Below are 13902 nucleotides of genomic sequence, written 5' to 3'. Positions count from 1 at the left end.
ACAAATCAGCCGGGCTAGACAATCTGGACCCTTTCTTTCTAAAATTATCTGCCGAAATTGTTGCCACCCCTATTACTAGCCTGTTCAACCTCTCTTTCGTGTCGTCTGAGATTCCCAAAGATTGGAAAGCAGCTGCGGTCATCCCCCTCTTCAAAGGGGGGGACACTCTTGACCCAAACTGCTACAGACCTATATCTATCCTACCGTGCCTTTCTAAGGTCTTCGAAAGCCAAGTCAACAAACAGATTACCGACCATTTCGAATCTCACCATACCTTCTCTGCTATGCAATCTGGTTTCAGAGCTGGTCATGGGTGCACCTCAGCCACGCTCAAGGTCCTAAACGATATCTTAACCGCCATCGATAAGAAACATTACTGTGCAGCCGTATTCATTGATCTGGCCAAGGCTTTCGACTCTGTCAATCACCACATCCTCATCGGCAGACTCGACAGCCTTGGTTTCTCAAATGATTGCCTCGCCTGGTTCACCAACTACTTCTCTGATAGAGTTCAGTGTGTCAAGTCGGAGGGTCTGCTGTCCGGACCTCTGGCAGTCTCTATGGGGGTGCCACAGGGTTCAATTCTTGGACCGACTCTCTTCTCTGTATACATCAATGAGGTCGCTCTTGCTGCTGGTGAGTCCCTGATCCACCTCTACGCAGACGACACCATTCTGTATACTTCCGGCCCTTCTTTGGACACTGTGTTAACAACCCTCCAGGCAAGCTTCAATGCCATACAACTCTCCTTCCGTGGCCTCCAATTGCTCTTAAATACAAGTAAAACTAAATGCATGCTCTTCAACCGATCGCTACCTGCACCTACCCGCCTGTCCAACATCACTACTCTGGACGGCTCTGACTTAGAATACGTGGACAACTACAAATACTTAGGTGTCTGGTTAGACTGTAAACTCTCCTTCCAGACCCATATCAAACATCTCCAATCCAAAGTTAAATCTAGAATTGGCTTCCTATTTCGCAACAAAGCATCCTTCACTCATGCTGCCAAACATACCCTTGTAAAACTGACCATCCTACCAATCCTCGACTTTGGCGATGTCATTTACAAAATAGCCTCCAATACCCTACTCAACAAATTGGATGCAGTCTATCACAGTGCAATCCGTTTTATCACCAAAGCCCCATATACTACCCACCATTGCGACCTGTACGCTCTCGTTGGCTGGCCCTCGCTTCATACTCGTCGCCAAACCCACTGGCTCCATGTCATCTACAAGACCCTGCTAGGTAAAGTCCCCCCTTATCTCAGCTCGCTGGTCACCATAGCATCTCCCACCTGTAGCACACGCTCCAGCAGGTATATCTCTCTAGTCACCCCCAAGACCAATTCTTTCTTTGGCCGCCTCTCCTTCCAGTTCTCTGCTGCCAATGACTGGAACGAACTACAAAAATCTCTGAAACTGGAAACACTTATCTCCCTCACTAGCTTTAAGCACCAACTGTCAGAGCAGCTCACAGATTACTGCACCTGTACATAGCCCACCTAAAATTTAGCCCAAACAACTACCTCTTTCCCAACTGTATTTAATTTTTATTTATTTATTTATTTTGCTCCTTTGCACCCCATTATTTTTTTATTTCTACTTTGCACATTCTTCCATTGCAAAACTACCATTCCAGTATTTTACTTGCTATATTGTATTTACTTTGCCATCATGGCCTTTTTTTGCCTTTACCTCCCTTCTCACCTCATTTGCTCACATTGTATATAGACTTGTTTATACTGCATTATTGACTGTATGTTTGTTTTTACTCCATGTGTAACTCTGTGTCGTTTTATCTGTCGAACTGCTTTGCTTTATCTTGGCCAGGTCGCAATTGTAAATGAGAACTTGTTCTCAACTTGCCTACCTGGTTAAATAAAGGTAAAATAAATAAAAAATAAATATGTATCATTATGTGTCATTATGTGTCATTATGTATCATTATGTACCATTATGTATCATTATATGTCATTATGTATCATTATGTATCATTATGTGTGCCTATAGGTTCTAGGATATGCTATATGGTTGTGACTGTGTTCATCAAATCAAATCAAATTGTATTAGTCACTTGTGCCGAATACAACAGATGTAGACCAAATCACCAGGCCAAAACAGTGAAATGCTTACTTACGAGCCCCTAACCAACAATGCAGTTTTCAAAAATATGGATAAGAAATAAAAGTAACAAGTAATTGAAGAGCAGCAGTAAAATAACAATGGTGAAGCTATATACAGGGGGGTACCAGTACGGAGTCAATGTGCAGGGGGCACCGGTTAGTTGAGGTAATATATACATGTAGGTAGACTTATTAAAGTGACTATGCATAGCTGATAACAACAGAGAGTAGCAGCGGTGTGGAAGAGAGAGGGGGGGGGGCAATGCACATAGTCTGGGTAGCCATTTGATTAGATGTTCAGGAGGGTAGAACCTGTGGGGGCGTAGAAGCTGTTTAGAAGCCTCTTGGACCTAGACTTGGTGCTCCGGTACCGCTTGACATGCAGTAGCAGAGCGAACAGTCTATGACTAGGGTGGCTGGAGTCTGACAATTTTTAGGGCCTTTCTCTGACACCGCCTGGTATAGAGGTCGTGGATGGCAGGAAGCTTGGCCCCAGTGATGTACTGGGCCGTTCGCACTACCCTCTGTAGTGCCTTGCGGTCGGAGGCCGAGCAGTTGCCATACCAGGCAGTGATGCAACCAGTCAGGATGCTCTCGATGGTGCAGCTGTAGAATCTTTTGAGGATCTGAGGACCCATGCCATATCTTTCAGTCTCCTGAGTGGGAATAGGTTTTGTCGTGTCTTGGTGTGTTTGGACCATGTTAGTTTGTTGGTGAAGTGGACAACAAGGAACTTGAAGCTCTCAACCTGCTCCACTGCAGTCCCTTCAATGAGAATGGGGGCGTGCTCGGTCCACTTTTTCCTGTAGTCCACAATCATCTCCTTTGTTTTGATCACGTTGAGGGAGAGGTTGTTGTCCTGGCACCACACGGCCAGGTCTCTGACCTCCACCCTATAGGCTGTCAAGTCGTTGTCGGTGATCAGGCCTACCACTATTGTGTCATCGGCAACCTTAATGATGGTGTTGCAGTACACGTCCTGGTAATCCGTCTGGCCCTGTGGCCTTGTGAATGTTGACCTGTTTAAAGGTCTTATTCACATCGGCTGCGGAGAGCGTAATCACGCAGTCTTCTGGAACAGCTGGTGCTCTCATGCATGTTTCGGTGTTATTTGCTTCAACGCGAGCATTGAAGTAGTTTAGCTCGTCTGGTAGGCTCGTGTCGCTGGGCAGCTCTCGGCTGTGTTTCCCTTTGTAGTCTGTAATGGTTTGCAAGCCCTGCCACATCCGACGATCTTCAGAGCCAGTGTAGTATGATTCAATCTTTGTCCTCTATTGAAGCTTTGCCTGTTTGATGGTTTGTCGGAGGGCTTTCTTATAAACTTCCGGGTTAGAGTCCCGCTCATTGACAGCGGCAGCTGGTTCAGGTATGTACTTTGAGGGTCACTGTGGGGACGACGTCATCGATGCCGTCGTAGGAATTCTGGAACATATTCCAGTCTGTGCTAGCAAAACTGTCCTGTAGCTTAGCATCTGCTTCTTCTGACCACTTTTTTATTGATCTAGCCACTGGGGCTTCCTGCTTGAATTTTTACTTGTAGGCAGGAATCAGGAGGATAGAGTTATGGTCCAATTTGCCAAATGGAGGGCGAGGGAGAGCTTTGTATGCGCCTCTTTAACATGCTGATAGAAATTTGGTAAAACGGATTTAAGTTTCCCTGCATTAAAGTCCCCGGCTACTAGGAGCATCGCCTCTGGGTGAGAGGTTTCTTGTTTGCTTATGGCGGAATACAGCTCATTCAATGCTGTCTTAGTGCCATCCTCAGTCTGTGGTGGTATGTAAACCGCTACGGAAAATACAGATTCAAATTCTCTTGGTAGATAGTGTGGTCTACAGCTTATCATGAGATACTCTACCTTAGGCGAGCAATAGCTCGAGACTTTCTTAGATATCGTGCACCAGCTGTTATTTACAAAAATACGTAGTCCGCCGACCCTTGTCTTACCAGACGCCGCTGTTCTATCCTGCCGGTCCATCGTATAACCAGCCAGCTGTATGTTGTATGTTGATAGTTTCGTCGTTCAGCCACGACTCCATGAAGCATAAGATGTTACAGTTCTGAATGTCCCGTTGGAAGTTTAATCTTCCGCATAGGTCATCGATTTTATTCTCCAAAGATTGCAAGTTTGCTAGCAGAATGGTTTTTTATTCGATCGCCTACGAATTCTCAGATGGCAGCCCCGCCCTCTGGCCCCATCTTCACACAAATCACAGGGGATCTGGGCCTGAGAAAGCAGTATATAATTCGCTTCGGGCTCGTCAGACTTGTTAAAGGGAAAAAAAAGGATTCTGCTTGTCCGTGGTGAGTAATCGCAGTCCTGATGTCCAGCAGTTATTTTCGGTCATAACAGATGATAGCGGCAACATTATGCACAAAATAAGTTTAAAAAAAGAACAACTTACAAACATCATTAAAAAAACAATCTGTTGGGAAATAAATAAAATGTCAGCCTTCTTCTCCGGCGCCATGGTTACATCCTCAATGGGTCCATATGTTGGAGCCTATTTATTTACCGATATTGTTTCACCATAAACAGGCTCTACTACACCAATCACCAAGGAGGACCTGCAGGCTTTGACCAATGACAAGAGCGACACATCCAACCGCACCATTACCTTCAACGTGATTCGTCGACCAAAACTAGGCAGACTGGTGACAGTGCTGGCCGATAATTTCACTGTTGACGTCTCTTCCTTCACACAGACCATGGTAAGAGCAGAACCTAACAACTAACCAGAACCTGCTGATTTCGGATTAGTGTTCATAATGAATAAGATTATTTGGACAGGGGAGACCAGGGCCCATATTCCTACAACTGAGTTGGAGTAAAGGATACGTTTTGCCTTTTAGATCACAATGAATATGATTAAATAGACAGATCCTGGATCAGCACTCCTACTCTGGGACACTTGATACAAACAGTAAAGAGAAGGCCAAAAGTGTCCAAAGCTGTCATCAGTGGCTACTTCGAAGAATCTAAAATCAAAATTATATTTTGATTTGTTTAACACTTTATTGATTACTACATGACTCCATATGTTAGTCATCATAGTTTTGACGTCTTCACTATTGTTCTACAATGTAAAAAATAGTAATAAAAAATTAAAAAATTAAAACCTTGGAATGAGTAGGTGAGTCCAAACGTTTGACTGTATGGCCGCAGTAGTTTATACAAGAAGTTTATACAAGAAGACAAAATAAGACTCTTCTTGCACTGTTTGGGAAAGTATATTGTGATTAATTTGTTCAGTAAAACAATATTTACGGTGAGAAACAAACAGAAGGAAACTCCACAGGATATAAATTCCAATTCAAGCCGAAACAAAATGTTGTTTGGCCTTGGCGGGAAGCGTGGTCAGTGTTTTGATTGGATAAGGCCTCAGGTTACACTCTCTACAGCTGAGTACATAGACATGCATTAATACATATGTTTATATTCTGAATAACAACGACAGATATTCTCCAGCGGAAGAAGCAACTCGTGTGAAGTGTTCGTTGATGAAGTTCTGATGTTCAGTGTTTTGTGTTAACGCTTTAGTTCTTTGGTTACGTTGAAATTGGGGGCTACAAAAGTAGGGAAATTCCCGGGCTTGCCCTTCTGATTCATAGTAACACCAGCCTTCACTGATTTCTGGTCTCAGGTGGACCAGCGGGAGATTCTGTACATCCAGAGTCTTGTGGCGTCGGTTGGCTGGTCCGCTATGGACTCAATGACCTTCTCAGTGTCCTCACCTCCAGCTTCCCTAGAGAACGAGACCTTCAGGATGGACATCTCCTACGAGAATGCTGGACCCGGCCGCAAGACTCTGCTCCTCGCTAACACAGGTGGGCCTTTGGTGAATCATTGCATAATGTCTTGTTGTTGTACATCATCAATGTTCATTTTCCAGGATTATTATACAATTAAGTGGTATGAAATATTAGCAACATATATATTTTTTGGGGAGAACCATGGAGAACCAAAGCTGCCAAAATTAGAGCTCAATTAATAAATAAATGCACACACAAATAGATCAATGTAAAAAATGAATAAATGGATGAATGATTACACACATACAGTGCATTCAGACACCTTTTTTAACATTCTGTTACATTAGTCTTATTCTAAAATGGATGAAATCGTTTTCTCCACTCATCAATCTACCCACAATACCCCATAATGACAAAGAAAAAAACTGTTTTTTAGACATGTTTGCAAACAAAAACTGAAATATCTAATTTATATATTTATATATAGTATTCAGACCCTTTACTCAGTACTTTGATGAAGCAACTTTGGCAGCGATTACAGCATCGCGTCTTCTTGTTAATGACGCTACAAGCTTGGCACACCTGTACTTGGGGAGTTTCTCTCATTCTTCTCTGCAGATCCTCTCAAGCTCTTGTCAGGTTGGATGGGAGCGTCGCTGCACAGCTAATTTCTTGTCTCTAGAGCTGTTTGATCATATTCAAGTCCAGGCTCTGGCTGGTACATTCTGAGACTTGTCCTTGGCTGTGTGCTTAGGGTTGCTGTCCTGCATTTTTGCAAACTCCAAGTGGGCTGTCATGCCTTTTACTGAGGAGTGGCTTCTGTTTAGCCACTCTATGATTAAGGCCTGATTGGTGAAGGGCTGCCGAGATGGTTGACCTTCTGGAAGGTTTTCCCATCTCCACAAAGGAACTCTGGAGCTCTGTCAGAGTGACCATCGGAATTTCTTGGTCACTTCCCTGACCAAGGCCCTTCTCCCACGATTGCTCAGCTTTTTTTGAGGAAATTGTTTTATTTAATCCATTTTAGAATAAGGCTGTAACGTAAACGTCTGAATATTTCAAGAATGCACTGTAATTATGGCAGCTTCGGTCCTCCATACCGACTTTTCTCTCGTTGCATTCTAGGTGCTGTGGTGACCGAGGGTGACCACATCGTCATTGACAAGTCCAAGCTGGATGCGTCTAACATTATGTCCAAGCTGCCCACACCCCAGCGCAGCTCTCACGAGATCTGGTTCCAGGTAAAGTCTCTACCCCAGCACGGGGTCATTGTGGTGGGAGAGAGGAACCTCACTGTGGAGAAACCCAACTTCTCCCAGTACATCCTCAACAAGTATGGCATCACATACCGGCACGACGACTCCGAGACACTCCACGACCACTTTGTCTTCGACACCTGGCTGAACCCCAAGGGTAAGCCGGCCCAGCGCCCTCTGGAAGACAGCCAGGTACTTAATGTTGCTAACCTACCTTGTATTTTGCACACTTTTATTCAACTGTTTACTTCTGTTTATTATTTTTTAAATCTGTTCAACATTGTTTATGTTGCAAAATAAATTGCCTCCATTGAGGATATTGGAAGTTCTGCTTCAAACTCTTAATGCAGAGGACAAGATTCCATTCAACAAAATAAAGTAATATTCTTCTTCTCTAATCAGATTCTGGAGGAGTGGTTCAACATCACGGTGATCCCAGTCAACGACCAACTGCCCGTTCTGAAGACCAAAGCCCCCAGCCTGAGCGTGGTGCAGGGGGACACAGTGGCCCTGGGGCCAGAGAACCTCAATGTGGAAGACTTGGACAACCCTTCAGAGGATATCCAGTACACTGTCGTCAGCAAGCCCAACAACGGCTATCTGGCCCTGGGAGGAAGCCTGAACGAGTCTGTGGTGTCCTTCACTCAGGCTCAGATTAACAGTGGGATGGTGTACTTTGTTCATGATGGAAGCCGGGCTTCTGGGGTGTTTTATTTTAGTGTTTCCGATGGCCATCACAAACCGGTCTATAAGCTCTTCAACCTCGAGGTGACGGAGATCACCATCTCCCTTGTCAACAACACTGGGCTGGCTCTGGAGCAGGGACAGACATCCGTGGTTTTAACCCAGGAGAGTCTGGTGGCAGAGACCAATGGAAAAAACACAACGGTTCACTACCGGATCACCGCTGCACCACGGTACGGCAAGATCCTCCGGCTGGATGACCAGGAGGTCAACCAGTTTGAGCAGGAGGACTTAAGGAAGGGTAGCTTGTTTTATCACATGACGGCCCTCACGTCTGGTCAGGACAGCTTTGAGTTCACCGCGTTTACATCGGAAGCTAACCTGACAAACCAGGTTGTCAACATCACAGTTAAGCCCCTGGTCAGGTTTGGCGAGGGGGTGAGAATATCCAATGGCATCGTGGTCAAATTCAACACTGGTTTCCTCAACGCAACTGAGCTGGCTTCTCTATCCGTCAGCGACCCTTTCTTCGAGGTCGTCTCTCATCCAAAGTATGGAAAGCTGGTCCGAGGAAAACCCAAAGCTGGTAAGAAAACCGAGCCACTTGGGTCTTTCTCCTTTCAGGATGTGAAGCAGGAGAGGCTATCCTTCGAGCTCAACGCTAACATGACTGGAGTGCAGGAGCTGAACGACTCGCTGGTGTTCATTCTGAAAGCGGAGAACGTCCCACCTGCCAGGGGAGAGTTCCAGTTCACTATCGTTCCGTATGATCCATCGCTAGTTCTAACCACCAAGAGTCCCATCCTGACCTCCAGCAGTCCTTTCTCTCAGCCTCTGAACCAAACGACAGTGTTCGGTGTTGGGACGGCACTACCCTCCCTGTCCACCTCCCTCCTTTCCACACAGAGACCCAGCAAGACCCACCAGAAGTTCAAAGGTCGCAACCGCTGGGGGAACACCAACAGGAACGACTCGGCAGGTACAGATACTACTCTGGGCAAGCCCACCCTGAGTAAAGGAGACGACAATGAGATTTCCTTTGTGAATACACCGGTCCGAGTAGAGTCATACCCACAAAAGTCTTCCAACCTGATATTGGTGATCCTACCTCTCCTGGCCATGCTCTTATTGGTCATCATCCTGGTGGTGCTGGTTTTCCTGCTGCGACGCAACAGGAAGAGGAAACAGAAACCTGTCACCTCGAAGCCGCCAGCCTCACCCTCGCCCTCAACCCCACCGGCCTATAATGGCCAGTCGCAGAGGAGCGCGGCTATTCCCACGGTAACGGTGACCCCACTGAGCCCCAGTAGCCCTGCCCTGGACAGACTGCTTCCTTCAGCCAATCAGGTTTTAGTTAGCAACTCCACATCACTACTACTTTGCTCGTGGAACGGTGTAGATCTAGAGAGTTCAGCCCAGCTCATTAGGACCACACCCCCCACTCTACAGCAGAACCAATACTGGGTGTGACTCTGTAGCTGCTGCCACCTAGGGGAGGGATGGGGAAGTGGACTGTCTACCCTGTACACTAACATCCATCCCCACCAACCCCACTCATCGTTACACTGTAAACCATGACACTACTGTACTATTTGTTTCGTGATATAATCAAAGCGTTTTCTACTGAAGCTAAGCACAATCAGCACTGGGAATTCCAACCACTATCCCAACTTTGCAACATAATTAGTACTGGGAATAACAACCACCATTCCCACATAACAACCTAATAAGGAGCTGGTAGCCTATCACTGCTGGACAAAATAGACACAATCATGAATAGGTACTGACCACTAGTCCAACTCACCTCCACCAACTACTGGGAACATGTTCAGTAATGCATAATTCAATACATAATTAATATTCAGTATTGCTATTGCAGAAGTTACCCCTCCAAACATGACCCAGTGTGGGGTTTCAAACAAACCGCAATGCGTGGACATCGCACTGCACAGCTCAAGTGTAAATTGCAATTTTTTTAAAGAGAGAATAGAATAGAATTTCAAATAGAATTCAACTTTATAGTACAATTGGTTAGAACCAAATGTGTCTTCTGTCTTTCTCAACACCCCCCCCCCCCCCCCCCGTATACACAAATGCAGTGTGATGTTGGCGCAATGTGAATCCTAGCCGTATTGACTCTACAATACTATGCATGTTAATATTGATGTTTGCTAGCATGGTTACTGGGTTGACGTATCTTCCATTATTAAGTCTCATTGGATTATTATGAGCAATGATCACCGTTCAGAAAGGAAAGACCGCGTAGAAATGTTGTTCCACCATTTATTAAAGAAGGAGTAATGCAAGTCTTGGCGATATAGGCTCTGACTTTCGGGGGGTTTTAGCTCAAAGCCAAAGCAAAGCATCAATAAATAAGATGACCTACAAGCAGTGAGCGTGTAAACTGGTTAAACTAAACCAATCCCCCAGCAGGAGAACAGAAAAAGGAAGTAGAAACTCAAAACACATGAACTACAAAAGGCTGGCGAGGGAAGGACGGCTCATAACTAGCAGTGAGTTTCACAGGCGGCTGGTGGCGCCTTAATTAGGGAGGATGGCTCATAACAATGGCTGGAATGGAGTAAATGGTATCAACCTGAAACTCTGTGTTTGATTCCATTCCATTAACTTCGTTCCAGCCGTTATGAGCCGTCCTCCCTAATTAAGGCGCCACCAGCCGCCTGTGATACTCACTGCTAGTAACCATGTATTCATCCAAGAGAAAATTTAATGTACTAAAATAACTTTGGAAATGTAGGTTACTGCCCATGACACCTTTAGACCTCTTCACTCACAACGGCCGGTGTGCATTTCACCCCCTCTCTGCTCCATATCTCAAAGCCGTATAGAAAAGATCTCGCTTGTAAAGTAGTTGTTATTTAGCTGAATATTGAGAGTTGAAAAATACAAATTATACCTACAGACAGCTGGGACCCTCCTCTCCTCAACATGAACAAGGGGACGAAGCTTCCAAACTTGTTATCCCGCAATTGCATTTTGAAATGTCATATGATCAGAACATGTTTTTCTCTCGAGCGCATGAGGGGAAAGGTAGCCTAGTGGTTAGAGAGTTGGTTCCCCGGTAGGCCGGCATTGTAAATAAACATTTGTTCTTCACTGACTTGCCTAGTTAAATAAAAGTTAAATAAAAAGATAGGAGAGTGGCTTGCAACATCACAGTAGCCCCCAGCGAGGACAGAGCGGCAGGGAAGACACTTTCATTACAGGAGCCATGAGGATATCGCACTTTACTGTTTGACCAAATCATGGTTTTAGCCACACAAAATAGGACGTTATGAGTCAGGTGACAACGTAGAATGTGCTCTTTCTACATTTATAGGCTCCCTTTTTATTTTTATGATCCATGATATCGGCTAACTGATGATGGAGTCGACGCAGGTCTCTTTGCTGATGACGCGTTTGACTTTCAATGTGAGTTTGAGTGACCTCATCTCAGCCTGAGGAAACCGGGCTGATGCCCACTGACCTCAGCCTGAGGAAACCGGGCCTCTGTCCGCTGACCTCAGCCTGAGGAAACCGGGCCTCTGTCCGCTGACCTCAGCCTGAGAAAACCGGGCCTCTGTCCGCTGACCTCAGCCTGAGGAAACCTGGCCTCTGTCCGCTGATCAGCCAAATGCTAATTTATAGTATAACAGAGAAATTGTGAGAAAAAAATATATAGATTTTGAAAAATATCTAACAGGCCCATTGGCCACCGGCCATGTCAACTTCTCTATTGTCTTATTTGTATATATGCAGTATATGAAGAACCAAAAAAATGGTGTGTCAATTTCTACCACCCCACCCAACTAAAGATGGTCCAGCCCATCTGGCATTTGCCAGAATTGCCAGATGGCCAATTCGCCCCTATTACAGTATTACTTTTGGTACGTTGTGGTACTCACCTTAGTCCAATGGGAGAAGTGCATATATTCATGGTTTCCTGATTTCTTGTGATCAAGGGATGTCGCCTTACCACTCTCTTGTATTGGTGTATATATTTAATTTTAATGTTATTTTATAAAATAAATTTAAACTCATTCTTCCTACAGTGTATGTATAATACGTATTTCAAGCCATAGTGGAAGATCCCTGTGTACCCTGGTTACTGCTGTCATAAATGTTACTGCAACCCTTAAGGTTTAGGGTTTTGTTACACTGTAAAACCAGATTGTGTCTGAAAGAAAACACCTCTTTAAAATAGGCTACATGCCAAATGGTACTTTTCATTATTTTACATTTCGACACTGAACAACAATATAAAACGCAACATGTAAAGTGTTGGTCCTGTGTTTCATGAGCTGAAATAAAAATAATCTCAGACATGTTTCAATACGCACTAAAAACTTGTTTCTCTCACATTTTGAAATGTGTTTCCATCTCTGTTAGTGATCATTTTATCATTTGTCAAGATAATCAATCCACCTGACAGGTGTGGCAAATAAAGATGATGATTAAACAGCCTGATCATTACACAGGTGCACCTTGTGCTGGGGACAATAAAAGGCCACTCTAAAATGTGCATTTTTGTCACACAACACACAACACACAGACGTATCAAGTTTTGAGAGAGCGTGCAATTGACATGCTGACTACAGGAATGTCCACCAGAGCTTTTGCCAGAGAATTTCATGTTCATTTCTCTACCATAAGCCACCTCCAACCAAGTTTTAGAGAATTTGGCAGTACGTCCAACCGGCCTCACAACCGCAAACCATGTGTATGGCGTTGTGTGGGTGAGCAGTTTGCTGATGTCAATGTTGTAAGCAGAGTGCTCCATGATGGTGGTGGGGTTATGCTCCATGATGGTGGTGGGGTTATGGTATGAGGAAGGCATACGCTACGGACAACGAACACAATTGCATTTTATTGATAGCAATTTGAATGCCGAGAAACACCGTGATGAGATCCTGAGGCCCATTGCCGTGCCATTTATCCACCACCATCACCTCATGTTTCAGTATGATAATGCACAGCCCCATGTTGCAAAGATCTGTACACAATTCCTGGAAGTTGAAAAGGTCCTAGTTCCATACTACCAGATGTCACCCATTGAGCATGTTTGGGATGCTCTGGATCGACATGTACAACAGTGTGTTACAGTTCCCGCCAATATCCAGCGACTTTGCACAGTCATTGAAGAGGAGTGGGACAACATTCTACAAGCCACAGTCAACAGCCTGATCAACTAGGTGAAGGATATGTTTTGCTCTGCATGAGGCAAATGGTGGTCATACCAGATACTGACTGCTTATACTCTGGGAGTAATTAAACTGCTGTGCCATGCAGGCAGGTCACTCGTGATTCAAGTCAGTATTCAACATACATCCATTTCTGAGGAGGGGCAACAGTGAGCCCTGTTACCTTCAAGTTAAATAAAAATTCAATTAAACAAAATGAAAATTAGGTTTCAGTTTTGCTAGAATAGTATGGACGGGGATGGCAGATGGGTGTAAGCACCTACCTCTAATTCCAAACGTTGCATGTCCAAATCCAGCAGAGGATAGTTGTCTTTGATATTTTTGTTTTAAGCCTTAACCCTTACCTTAACCATTTGGAGTTATTGGCCATACCTTAAGAATTCAGAGTTGATGCTTAAACTTAACCTGAGTTGATGCTTAAACTTAACCTGAGTTGATGCTTAAACTTAACCTGTTGATGCTTAAACTTAACCTGAGTTGATGCTTAAACTTATCCTGAGTTGATGCTTAAACTTAACCTGAGTTGATGCCTAAACTTAACCTGAGTTGATGCTTAAACTTAACCTGAGTTGATGCTTAAACTTAACCCGAGTTGATGCTTAAACTTAACCTGAGTTGATGCCTAAACTTAACCTGAGTTGATGCCTAAACTTAACCTCAGTTGATGCCTAAACTTAACCTGAGTTGATGCTTAAACTTAACCTGAGTTGATGCCTAAACTTAACCTGAGTTGATGCCTAAACTTAACCTGAGTTGATGCTTATACTTAACCTGAGTTGATGCCTAAACTTAACCTGAGTTGATGCTTAAACTTAACCTGAGTTGATGCTTAAACTTAACCCGAGTTGATGCTTAAACTTAACCTGAGTTGATGCTTAAACT

General features: G+C 44.4%; 1 protein-coding gene across 1 annotated transcript in view; it reads left to right on the top strand.

Moving 5' to 3' along the window:
* cspg4ba (chondroitin sulfate proteoglycan 4ba) overlaps positions 1 to 12165 on the top strand; it is a 75402-nt gene extending 63237 nt beyond the window's left edge. The window contains exons 12-15 of the mRNA XM_031816614.1: positions 4666 to 4838; positions 5771 to 5954; positions 7005 to 7327; positions 7538 to 12165. Of these exons, the coding sequence (XP_031672474.1) occupies positions 4666 to 4838; positions 5771 to 5954; positions 7005 to 7327; positions 7538 to 9289 (2432 nt within the window). The 3' untranslated portion in view covers positions 9290 to 12165. The remainder of the gene's footprint in view (positions 1 to 4665; positions 4839 to 5770; positions 5955 to 7004; positions 7328 to 7537) is intronic.
* The last annotated feature ends 1737 nt before the right edge of the window (positions 12166 to 13902 follow it).

This window comes from Oncorhynchus kisutch, linkage group LG3 (assembly GCF_002021735.2).
Source record: "Oncorhynchus kisutch isolate 150728-3 linkage group LG3, Okis_V2, whole genome shotgun sequence".
NCBI classification, from domain to species: Eukaryota; Metazoa; Chordata; class Actinopteri; order Salmoniformes; family Salmonidae; genus Oncorhynchus; species Oncorhynchus kisutch.
This window is presented reverse-complemented; position numbering and strand designations above follow the sequence as displayed.